This window comes from Abramis brama (genome assembly GCF_963993115.1).
Source record: "Abramis brama genome assembly, chromosome: 3".
Lineage (NCBI taxonomy): Eukaryota > Metazoa > Chordata > Actinopteri > Cypriniformes > Leuciscidae > Abramis > Abramis brama.
Window position 1 is genome coordinate 11,731,475 of NC_139965.1, and position 12,500 is coordinate 11,743,974.

A 12,500-nucleotide genomic window follows, 5' to 3' on the forward strand; every position below is an offset into this window, starting at 1 on the left:
TTTGATCAAAAATACAGATAAAAGGTGAAATATTGTCAGACAATTTAAAACCGCTGTTTTCTGTGAATATATATTTAACATGATATTTATTCCTGTGATCAAAGCTGGATTTTCATTATCATTACTCCAGTCTTCAGTGTCACATGATCCTTCAGAAATCATTCTGATATGATGATTTGATGCTCAAGAAACATGTCTGATTATTATCAATGTTGAAAACAGAACCATGATGCATTTCTGAAGAACTGCATTTTAAAAACAACAGCATTTATATGAAATAGAAATATTTTGTAACATCATAAATGTCATTACTGTCACTTTTGATCAATTTAATGATGAATTAAAGTATAATTTTTTTCCAAATGGAGAAATAGACTATCAATATTGGCCAAAATAATTTTTAACTCATGAATAATAGTGATGCAAGCAAAACTGTATGTCACGATATTCATAAAAACTACGCACACACACACACACACACACACATGCATATATATATATATATATATACACACACAGACATACACACACATGATGTGTATATATAAATATATATGAAAGATATATGAAATACATGTATAATCTTGATGAAAAGTTTTGATCCACTTCAAATGTTGACTACTATATGAATATATATGAAAGGGTTTCATTAATAAATACAAAAATACTCTGTTCAACATGGCCTCTCTGTCTCAGGTCAGCTACTACTTCCCCCTGAAGACGCTGTGGCGCTCGTTCTTCGCGGCTCTGGTGGCGGCGTTCGTGCTGCGCTCCATCAACCCGTTCGGGAACAGCCGGCTGGTGCTGTTTTACGTGGAGTACCACACGCCCTGGTACCTGTTCGAGCTGTTCCCCTTCATCCTGCTGGGGGTGTTCGGAGGCCTGTGGGGAGCCTTCTTCATCCGGGCCAACATCGCCTGGTGCCGACGCCGCAAGTCCACGCGCTTCGGTACACACACTGCATTACCCATAAACCCTGTTTGGCTTGTTTTAGCTTTTTACTATTGTGGTATCATTGCTATACTATTACAGTTAATATTTTAAATTAGATTTATATATATATATATGTGTGTGTATATGTGTATATGTGTATATATGTATATATGTATATATATATATATATATATATATATATATATATATATATATATATATATATATATATATATATATATATTATTTCTCCTTTTATTTGTAGTTTAGTTTTAGTCATTTTTTTGTATATATATATTTTAAAGTTTTAGTTATTTTTGTGTTTATTCATTTTTTTAAATATAGTTTTAGTCGTTTTGTTGTTCTTTGTCATTTTTATTAGTTTTTCTTTTAATATGTTAGTGTGTTATTTCAACAGAACAGCATTTATCAGAAATAGAAATCATTTGTAACATTACTCTACCATTCAAATGTTTGGGGTCAGTAATATTATTATTATTATTTATTTTTTTAAAGTGGAAAGAAATTTACGTTACAAAAGCTTTCTAATTCAAATAAATGCTGTTCTTTTATACTTTCTATTCATCAAAGAATCCTGGAAAAAAATTACATAACTGTTTCAACATTGATAATAATCAGAAGTGTTTCATGAGCATCAAATCATAATGATTTCTGAAGGATCATGTGACACTGAAGACTGAAGTAATGATGCTGAAAATTCAGCTTTGATCACAGGAATAAATTACATTTTACTATATATTCAAATAAAAAAAGAGCTGTTTTAATTTGTAATAATATTTCACAATATTACTATTTGTCTTGTATTTTTAATCAAATAAATGCAGTCTTGGTGAGCAGAAGAGACTTATTTTAAAAACATTTTTAAAAAAGTACCGATCCCAAACTTTTGAACGACGTTGTATATATTTTAGTTTTTTTTTCATAGTTGTAGTTTTTTAGTTAACGATAATACCCCTGATTAGCGTTTCTTCTGATCTTGGGGTGAAATATGACCTGGGCATGTTTTTCAGGCAAGTACCCGGTGTTGGAGGTGATCACGGTGGCGGCCATCACGGCTATCGTGGCGTTCCCGAACCCGTACACGCGCCAGAACACCAGCGAGCTGATCAAGGAGCTGTTCACGGACTGCGGGCCGCTGGAGTCGTCGCAGCTCTGCCAGTATCGCAGTCAGATGAACGGCAGCCAGGCGTATCCGCAGGGATCGGACGCCACCACCACCCCCGGCGTTTACTCCGCCATGTGGCAGCTCAGCCTGGCTCTCGTCTTCAAGATCATCATGACCATCTTCACCTTCGGCCTGAAGGTGAGAATACAGCGCTCGCCGTTTGCATTCGTTCTGGTAGTTTAACACCAATGCACTTCATAGCATTTTCAAACTGAAACGAATTAAACGACACACTTATTTGAAGTATTTGCAAAACAAATGTACATTTAGGCCCTGTTTCATGGCTCTGGGTGATATTTGTTTTGTTTAAAAATGAATCGTTATTATAAAAGAAACTTAGGAACTTAGAATTTACATATTCATTAGTTTTTGTAAATGTGTTTTTTTATGCAGTGTCCGTTTTATTTACATTTTTTTTAAGAAAACACTCAAATAAAATGAAATTGACGTTCTCAATTTTACGGCTATAGAATTTTAATAAAATCTGTCATCTTGATATTTTTATCAAGATTTTATGGCCATAACATAAAAAAAAATATTATTTATTTATCTTATTTGTGCGTTTAACAGATTATAGATTTATTTTAAATTCATTTTTACATTTTATGGCCGTACAATGTATAAATGTGTATTTTATTTGTGTTTTAACATCACAGATTTATACATTTAATTTATATTTTATAGTCATATTATTTAGGAAATAAAAGTGTTTCTCTTATTTTATTTATTTTTAACAGATGTTATCATTAAAGTCACACCAACTGTAGTTGAACATTTTGGATCCACTGTTATTTCATAACAAAAAATATATGGTATTGCTAATAAAGACTTAACAAAAATAAAATAAAATGTAAAATCAGAAGGTTTTTTTTAACCCAGGTTACACTTTTTTTTTTCATTTTTTTTTTCATACATCACTAATATTTACCAGTCCTTCTATATGGTGAAGGCAAGACTCATGAATATTAATTATGTGTACATGACATTTGCATATTAGGTCCAACTGATTTGCTACAAAGCAGGATTTCGAATCCTACTAATTGCTCTTGAAGATGTGATTGGCCGCGTTAAGAAGCCTTCAAAGCACTGTCAGCATGACCAAATGAATATTCAAGTAGAGAGAATTGCTGTTGCTCCATTTACACAACAGCTTTGAGTGGGTGTTACCACAAAGTATCAACAGTTATAATTTAACACTCCTTTTCACATTACAGTATTAAGAACATGATATTTGTATGTTGCAATAATAAGCACAGAAAGAAAACACAGAAAATGTGCTTAATTGTCATTAAAATAATGTTGCAATGCACAAAATTGGTCCTAAAACAGGCTTCACTTACTGTAATATCATTTCCAACACAACAATAAAAGAAATGAGAGAAATTGCAATCACACAACCTGACACTTAGACCTTATATTTTGTTCACCGCTGTGTGTGTGTGTGTGTTGTGTCCAGGTGCCATCGGGTCTGTTCATCCCCAGTATGGCCATCGGTGCGATCGCTGGGAGGATCGTAGGCATCGCTGTGGAGCAGTTGGCGTACTATCACCACGACTGGTTCCTGTTTCGGGAGTGGTGTGAAGTGGGCGCCGACTGCATCACTCCGGGACTGTACGCCATGGTGGGCGCCGCGGCCTGTCTCGGTGCGTACGCACGCTCTGACCTTTCTGTGTGTCTTTTGTAGGGTTGGGAATCGAAATCGATTCCATACTTGAGGTCAGGAATCGGATACTTGTTGTAAAAATTTTAATTTTGATTCCTCTTATCGATTCCTTGGTGAGCATTTCAATATGACTCTTCAAGCTATTCTCTGTGCTTCAGGCATGTGTAACTCTTAAAGTGACAGCAGCTGCCGTCTCTATAATAACACTAATCAAACAACAAAAGACAAAGAGAAAGTCACTCGTTCTTGACTGAAAAACTTTTGTAACTTTATTTGTAGTGTATATTTTATTTATAAAGTGCAGTGTTTTTACTTTTGATTACAGTTTCTGTACCCGAATACCTGAAAAATCTTAAAACACTGTTTATTTCAATCGTGCTAATTTTTTATGCTAGAGTGTTTATTGTCTTTGATAATGCTTTACATTTTATATTAGTAAGTCTAGTTGTTTTTCTATGGTATTTTTTAAACCACTGGCAAACGTTCCTTGTGTAAAGGTCCTTGCACACTGGGTCCAAAATTTAAAATGAAAAAATAAATACGACCTCACGTTGTGTCAATCACGTTTACACACTGCCTCCAAAACTTTCGTCCGTCATAAAAAAATACGTATCGGGTTCGATTTTCTGCGTTTTTCGCATCCGTAGCAAGCATTTTGAGAGTTTTTTTTTTTTTTGACAATTCAGAGCCACCGAATGACGAATGCGCAAAAACGCATACGAAAATTTTGGACTCAAACAAGGACCTTAAGGCATTGTGTCCACTAAAGCGTAAGGGCGCTTGAAAGCGTTTTGGCAGCGCAGCATTTTTTTCAGTTGAGACACTTTCCTTGTTATGATACGGAATATACGTGAAAGTGTTACTAGTATCTCATTTCACACATATTTTGTTTCTGTGTTGATTCTATATTAAAATGTCGATACAATGTAACGTATTTTCTCTGGCTCGTTTTAAATGATTTTGTTCCGTTATTATGCGTGTTGTTGTCGTCATCTGTTGACGTTGTACAAGCAGAATGTGGCGGTTGGTCGGTGTGGTATTAGTCCCGCCCCTCCTCCACTGTGATTGGACGGTTGGGTAAAAAGTGACATTGATGAGCGCTGCGTTTTACCCAAAGTTAAACATTCTTCAGCTCTCAGCGACCTGTAAAAAACGCAGAACGCTTCAGCGTGAAAGAAAACGCTCAGCGCCTCGTTACGCTCATGCCGTTTTAAAAACGCGGCGCTCCCATTGAAAACAATTGGAAACATACGCCAGCCGCGTGAAAAAAACGCTTTGGTGGACACACGGCCTTAGTGTTTTTTAGCCTGTTGATTTTTGTTCATGATATTCAGCTACAGTTAAATGTTTTGCAACAGGACTAGCTGTCAATTATATCTAAGTTTTTTGTTTTTTTGTTGCCTTATTGGAATCGAAATTAGGAATCGATAAGAATCGGAATCGTTAAAATTCAATCGATACCCAACCCTGGTGTTTTGCAGTCTGTCTAACCTGTGTGTGCTGTAGGTGGCGTGACCCGTATGACGGTGTCTCTGGTGGTCATCGTGTTCGAACTGACCGGCGGCCTGGAATACATCGTTCCTCTCATGGCGGCGGTGATGACCAGCAAATGGGTGGGCGACGCGTTCGGCAGAGAGGGGATTTACGAAGCCCACATCCGTCTGAACGGATACCCCTTCCTGGACGCTAAGGAAGAGTTCACACACACCACGCTGGCGCGGGAAGTGATGCGTCCGCGGCGTAGCGACCCGCCGCTGGCAGTGCTGACGCAGGACGACATGACTCTCGCCGAGCTGCAGGCCATCATCTCCGAAACCAATTACAACGGCTTCCCCGTCATCGTCTCCAAAGAGTCGCAGAGGCTGGTGGGCTTCGCTCTGCGCAGGGATATAACCATCGCCATAGGTAACAGGAACACATGCACCATCATGAACGCTTTCAAGTCTGAAATGTCAATCTGGGGTGTGTTTCCCGAAAGCATCGTTAGCCAACTATGCTCGCAAGTTCTGTCGTTATCAGCAGTTCAACGAGTCGGTGTTTCCCGAAACCATCGTTCCAACGAACATTCGCAAACATCGTCGCAAAGTTGTGTGTTTGGAACGACAGCTCTCGACCTGTGGTTAGAAGCAGAGTCTCTAGTTTACATGACGTGGACTCAATACATCATTATATTGAGCCAAATAAGCAAGCTGACATTCAGTACAATCTATATCTTTTATTTAGAATACACACAAATGTCATTTACGTCTTTTAGTTTGTCGAGATTTAAAGCGTCGTTCTTGAAGAGTGCGCGTGTGTGAACGTGCTCTGGTGTGTAAGAACGAGTCTATGATTCAATCTGGATTCAATAGATCAAAATAACTGAGAAAAATGAGAATTAGTCCTCAGATGTCATGTTTGTAATTTATAGGAAAACGTTAATTTGATCTCTAACAGATTCATTAAAATTAGTTATTACTCCACCACCTGTGTGACGACATTAACTAACGAGGTTGAACGACCAATTTGCAACAATATGATTTCAGGAAACTAGTTTCTTTCTCAGAAAGCTAGTTGATTTCTTCAACGGTGCATCGCACTATGGCAGTGAAGCAGCGAGTTACGGCGTTGTACGGGAAACACACCCCTGCTTGATTGCAGTTTGTCTCACATTGCTTTTATTATTATATTGAAAATATTAAAGTATATTATAATTTACTGTATAATATGAAATTTGTGATGAATAAATAAATGATGAAAAAGCAGGTCACTACATTTAAATCATTTCATGATATATACTAGTGTCTGTGAATATTAAACCACAAAAAGACTTTAAATATGAAAAGACCTTTTAAATCATGCATGTTCTGCGTGTCTGTGTGAATGAGTGGCACAGACGCGCGGTTTCATTTCCCACTGAAGCGTCATGACGCTCGTGGTGTTTTCAGCTTCTGTCGTCTCACTATATATGAGGACATGAATGCATGAACTTCATCTCCAGAGCCGCTCTGAAAGTCACTTCATGAGCATTTTACTGTTTAATATGAGGAAAAACTATCGCCATATCATAAAAACACAGAAACTCAAAGATCGTCATGGCAACCCATCAAAATAAAAGTTCGGTTTAATTTGACAGAAATATATTACTGTTGTACGGTAGATTTAGCTACATCTCAATGTAATAACAATACTACAACTAATTATAAAAGAAATCATCACACTTTCTCTTCCATGTTTAAATTTTAACAGTAAAGCTCTGTTGTGCAGCACTTTGTTTGACTTTTTTTTGTTTTATTTCATATGATTAAAAGATCAAATAATGTTTTATGCCTTAATTTGATTGCTAGAAAAATTTAAATACACAGCACAAAATCTCTGATTTTTTTTTTTTTAATAAGAAATGAATTATTATTATTTTTTTAAATACATTTAATTCAATTAATTAAACATGGTTATTAAAATTTAATTAAACCATTCAAATGGAATCCAGAAAACTTGGTAAAAATTAAACGGAAGTTGAAGGGAAAAAAAACATATTTCATAAGGCTTATGTTAAACTTTAAATATATTGTTGTTAAATTTTCATCATCATTACTCTAGTCTTCAGTGTCACATGATCCTTCAGAAATCATTGTGTGACTTTTTTTACTTTTATTTACTGACCCAAACTTTTGAATGGTACTCTAAATAAAAAAGGTGAAATTAGAAATGTTAAAAACCTCTCTTAATTCCCATCTTGATATGCAGGAACACACTTAAGACGTTTTCATGTTCATGTTCCCGTTTTCATGAAATTCACACATTATATAGTATTTGTGATGAGATCAAGATGACTAGTTTTTTTTAGTTTTTTTTTTTTACAGTACGTGCACTTTCAATGTACTTACAGTGTATTTACCCACAAAAGTACTGTGTAATATAAGGTAACTACATGGGTTAAGTTCTGGTTCAGGGTTTGTACCTAGTTAGTGTCTTAACTACAGTTAGTAATTAGTATGTTCATGCGAAACAGGACTGTGAAATAAAGTGCGGCCAGATGATTTAAAATATGTTTCTTCTCTTTTCAGAAAACACCCGCCGTAAGCAGGAGGGAATCATGCTGAACTCGCGGATCTATTTTACCCAGCATGCCCCGACCCTTCCCGCAGACAGCCCGCGGCCGCTGAAGCTGCGCAGTATTTTAGACATGAGCCCCTTCACCGTCACCGACCACACGCCGATGGAGATCGTGGTGGACATCTTCCGCAAACTCGGCCTGCGCCAGTGCCTTGTGACGCACAACGGGTGAGTGACCTCCGGGACGCTGAGTCTCTCTCCTCCTCCTGTGTTGAGTTTCAAATGTATTAAACTAACATATGTCCCATCAGCAGACACACACACAGACACACACACACACACATCTTCTGCTGATGGGATTCATGGTGTCATTCATCTAGGAACTCACACACTTTTTACACTCGCGCTGCTGCGGTCCTGACAGCATCTAAACGGCCTGGACGATTCACAGTGATTTTACTGGTGATGCACAAATAAGCAGCGTTTTTTAAATTTTATTTAATTTGTTTTTTTTTTTTTCTCGTTTAAGTTTATTAACAAGTGTGTCATTAGATTAGATTGACAATCTATAAGTATAAACAAATATAAACACAATTAGAGTTCAATGAGAAGTTTGGAATAATTATGTTTTTTTATGCTCATCAAGACTAGACTGTTGCAAATTCAGATTTGCATCACAGGAATAAATTACATTGTAAAATATATTAAAATACCAAACAGTTATTTTAAATTGTAATAATATTTGACAATTTTTTACGGTTTTATTTTATTGATCAAATAATGCAGCCTTGGTGAGCATAAGTCTTCTTCCAAAACCATTTAAAAAAATCAAGTATTCAACGCTTTTGAATAATAATGTATTTTCCATGAATCCGTTTTAAATCTGTGATTTAGCAATTTACTTATGCCATTATCCAAAATGGCTACTGTGACTTTTTTTTTCTTTTATATGTTTGTATGTATATATATATTTGTGCTGTCAAATCGATTAATTGCATCTAGCATAAAAGTTTGTAAGTGTGTGTGTATCTATCTATCTATCTATCTGTCTATCTATATCTATATATGTATGTATATGTTTGTTTGTGTGTGTTTATATTATATATTTACAAACTTTTATATCAGATGCAATTAATCGTGATTAATCGATTTGACAGCACTTTTATATATATATACTTAGCTAATACTAAGATATATATTCAGATATGTATTGAATATTGTCAAAGGTTAAAACATATCTATAAATATCTACAGTCTTTGCTTTAATGCATACTTATAAAATATCATCAGATAAGTTATGGTCCTGTCAAACAAGTAAGGTATAAACATGATCATGTTTTGCGTGTCGTGTTTATCTGTTTAAACCGTGAGTTTCTCCTCAGTGCAGCTAGAGGGAGTTTTAAGCTGAAAGTTTCTCCACAGAGATCCAGCAGATGTTCAGGAAGCGCAAACAGTTTCCCATCAACAACAAAATAAAAGCTAAACAAAGCGCAGAGGAAAAGGTCTGTTAGCAAGATGCAAAACCAGACCATTCAAATGCTTCTGCAGCCAAAAATGCATCTGATAATAATAATTTCACTTGCTTTAATGCAAAATACAACCGTCCAATAGTATACACTTTGCATTAAAGCAAGCAATATAACTTATCCAACAACTCTAAAGCAAAACAGCCTGAAACTAGCCATACGTCTGCATTGTTTCATTTAAAACTCTTGTACACACTGAATAGTAGCAATACAAAAAATCTGAAATAAGTAATAATCAATACTCAATTAGTAATTAATAATCAATACTCAAATAATGAGTTGTTTTTTTTTATCAGCGTTTTAATTATATAATTCTCTCCACTCCGTTGTTGAAATACATACATTTAAACATAGGCTATAATAACTCTATTAATGACAGATTTATTCAAACATACATTACATAATGAAGATGACAGGTTTAGTAAAGTTTGTACAGCAAAAAGATGCTCTGACTGAGTCTAAGACCTTATTCTGAGTTACAGATAACGGTACCATCTCCGGGAAAATATAATAATCCGACTGCAGAAACGCTTGAGTAATTTTTGCTCCTGTACGGTAAAGTCAATAAAGTTGCTCTCTCAATCCTTACTTAATCCTTTTTTTATTTCACACACATGGTGGCGGCTAATATTTGTCATTTACATTTACATTCAGTTCATTTGTTTAATTGCTTTGTTTAATTGCAGATTATTTTGATGATCTCAGTAATTTTCTGTTGATATTGCTTCTGTTGTCTTGTTACTCTTATGTTGTTTTTATTTGTTTGTACTTGAGTTGTCGGTGTAATTTTTGTTGCTGAGTGATGGTCGTCACGGTGTGTGTTGCAGGATTGTATTGGGCATCATCACAAAGAAGAATATTTTAGAGCATCTGGAAGAGCTCAAGCAGCACGTGGAGCCCTTGGTGATTAGCCCCGCCCACTTCACCTGTTAGACTCCGCCTCTTAGGAGGGACGCATGAAACTTGAGTGAAAAGAAAGACAGTTCTGAGTGGTTGCCCTAAAATAAGTCGCAATTTTCAGCTAGTTATAGATTAATACAATTGTATCTGTTGTTGCATTCAAGTTACTTGGCTAAATGTTTTATCATGTCTATTCACTTTCACTGATGTCTGCCGGAGTTTTATACCACCTAACTCTGAAATCAATCTCATTTTGAAATTGAATGCACAAACGTATTTGTGCGACAAAACTTGAACAGCAATCCTCTCAGGGTGGTCGAACTGTCCTACATGCGGGGTCCAAAATGAACTAAATTAAGTTGCTCGCTGGTGACACTTAGACTTAAAAAAAAAATAATCAACGAACGGCTTATCGAAGTCAAAATAAAGCCTGTGTTTATGTGCAATATTTTTATTTATTTTTTACAACTGGACTAGATTTTTTCCATAAAATACTTAACAGAATGGAGGTTTTGTTAAAGATGACCAAGACCCTTTGCACCAATTAATTTGTGACCAGTAACTTTCTCTGTATTAACAAAGTTAAATAGGGTCGCCATTCATTTCATGTTAATGTCATTGTTTTTGAACAACTTTAACCTAGAAGTTAGTGTATGGCCTCATTTACATTACATGGTTCAAGTGACCCAATTCCGATTTATTTATTATTTCTGGCACAGATCCGATATAACCTGCAAACGTGTAAGCAGGAAAAAAAGCACATGGATTCTGATTTTCTCAGTTCGGTTTCAGGCCTCGTTCATATGTGGGATTAAACGTGATGTGAACCGGATACGTGCATTTGCGTCTGCCATGTAAGCGGGCAGAGCGGATATTCCCCTGGTGAGGAATGACGTCACCTCAGGTGGACACCAACCGTGATCACATGACTCTTTTCAGTGGCACAATGGAGGATAAAGACTCCATCTAATGTTTTGCTGCCCTTTAAAGACGGTGCGGAAAGCAAAAGCTTGTATTATTTCGTCTGCATCCATCGTAAATCGTGCCGTTTTTACTTCCTTTTATGGCCTTTTTCCGGGTCAGTGCGTCTACCTTGGGTTGTTTCGCCAAGTTTATAGTGTAAATTCAGATATGGGTCACTTTTAAAAGATGTAAGCTGGTCGTCAAAAAAAGAAGGATCTAGTCTACACATCGGAATTGGGCGTCAGGACCTGCAGTGTAAACGCGGCCTGAGACACACTGATCCATGTTGAACGCGGTTACATTTTGGACCCTGCTTCCAGGACGTTCTTCCTCTGCAGACATCACGTCTCTTGTAAGACTTGCTTTCACTCAGATTGTTGCTCCTGTCCTCGGCCATCCCAGTAGGGAAGAGTAGTCTGTCACATTAGCCGTGGTGTCTTAGAAACGCACCTTCCCCTTTCAGTTCTGCATTGTGCACGTGTACTCACTGAGCACATCTAATACACATGCCGTGATGTCCTTCATCTAAATTTGATTTCTGTTTGTTTTCCTTTTTGCTTATTGCTAAATTCCTCCCGGGGTTGCCTGGTCTGCGTCCGCTGGGCTACAGATCGATGACATCTGACCCCTCGCGCAGCTCCGCCCCGACACGATTGGCGAGTAACTGTCGTGTGCAGCGGACTATTTTCCTCATTCACCAGCATTTATTATCTATTCATCTTTGTAGTCACAGTAGCTGTTACTAGGATGCTGTGTTATTATTACCATGTGACTCCAGAATCTGAGCAGTTCCTGTAGTCTGTAGTCAGCTGTCCCCTAAACCAAAAGTCCTCACCTGTCTCAAGTCCTGTCCTCTTTCAGTCGTCTGATTTTCACTTTCTTCCTGTCCGCAGACATTTCACAAGCATTTCACAAAGGTTTGACAATCGTTTCACGAGCGTTTTTATGCCTCTAGTTTGGACGGATTCTCGCATTTCCGGCTCTCGTCAAAATTGTCACACCTTTTATCTGTGATACAATCTGTCATCAAGCTTAATTCCCTTTTTTCGAAAGCAAAATCAAGAGCGTATTTAAAGTACAATGTTTGTTGAACAGACACATTTCGAAAGTTTATCAAGAGAAATTAGCGTTTGGGTACAGATACCGTATCCATCTGGAGGAAAACACAGTGTTGGAGGTAAAGCGTTACAAATAACATGTTACATAATCACGATGTGTGACTAGCAGCCTGTTACAAAGTTATTTTTATACACTTTTACACTAATAAACAAACAAAAGCAGTGGAAAAGTAACA

General features: G+C 36.7%; 1 protein-coding gene across 8 annotated transcripts in view; it reads left to right on the forward strand.

Moving 5' to 3' along the window:
* The window catches only part of clcn3 (chloride channel 3), a 56,100-nt gene that overhangs the window by 40,756 nt on the left and 2,844 nt on the right, over positions 1 to 12,500 (forward strand). For 3 of the 8 annotated variants that reach the window (XM_084109651.1, XM_084109652.1, XM_084109653.1), the window contains 6 exons: positions 697 to 949; positions 1,965 to 2,257; positions 3,576 to 3,762; positions 5,289 to 5,687; positions 7,829 to 8,045; positions 10,171 to 10,246. In XM_084109651.1, coding sequence (XP_083965777.1) covers positions 697 to 949; positions 1,965 to 2,257; positions 3,576 to 3,762; positions 5,289 to 5,687; positions 7,829 to 8,045; positions 10,171 to 10,246 — 1,425 coding nt within the window. Of the gene's footprint in view, positions 1 to 696; positions 950 to 1,964; positions 2,258 to 3,575; positions 3,763 to 5,288; positions 5,688 to 7,828; positions 8,046 to 10,170; positions 10,247 to 11,816; positions 11,867 to 12,500 lie in introns of all 8 variants that reach the window. The other 5 variants (XM_084109655.1, XM_084109658.1, XM_084109654.1 and 2 more) reach the window with 3 other exon arrangements.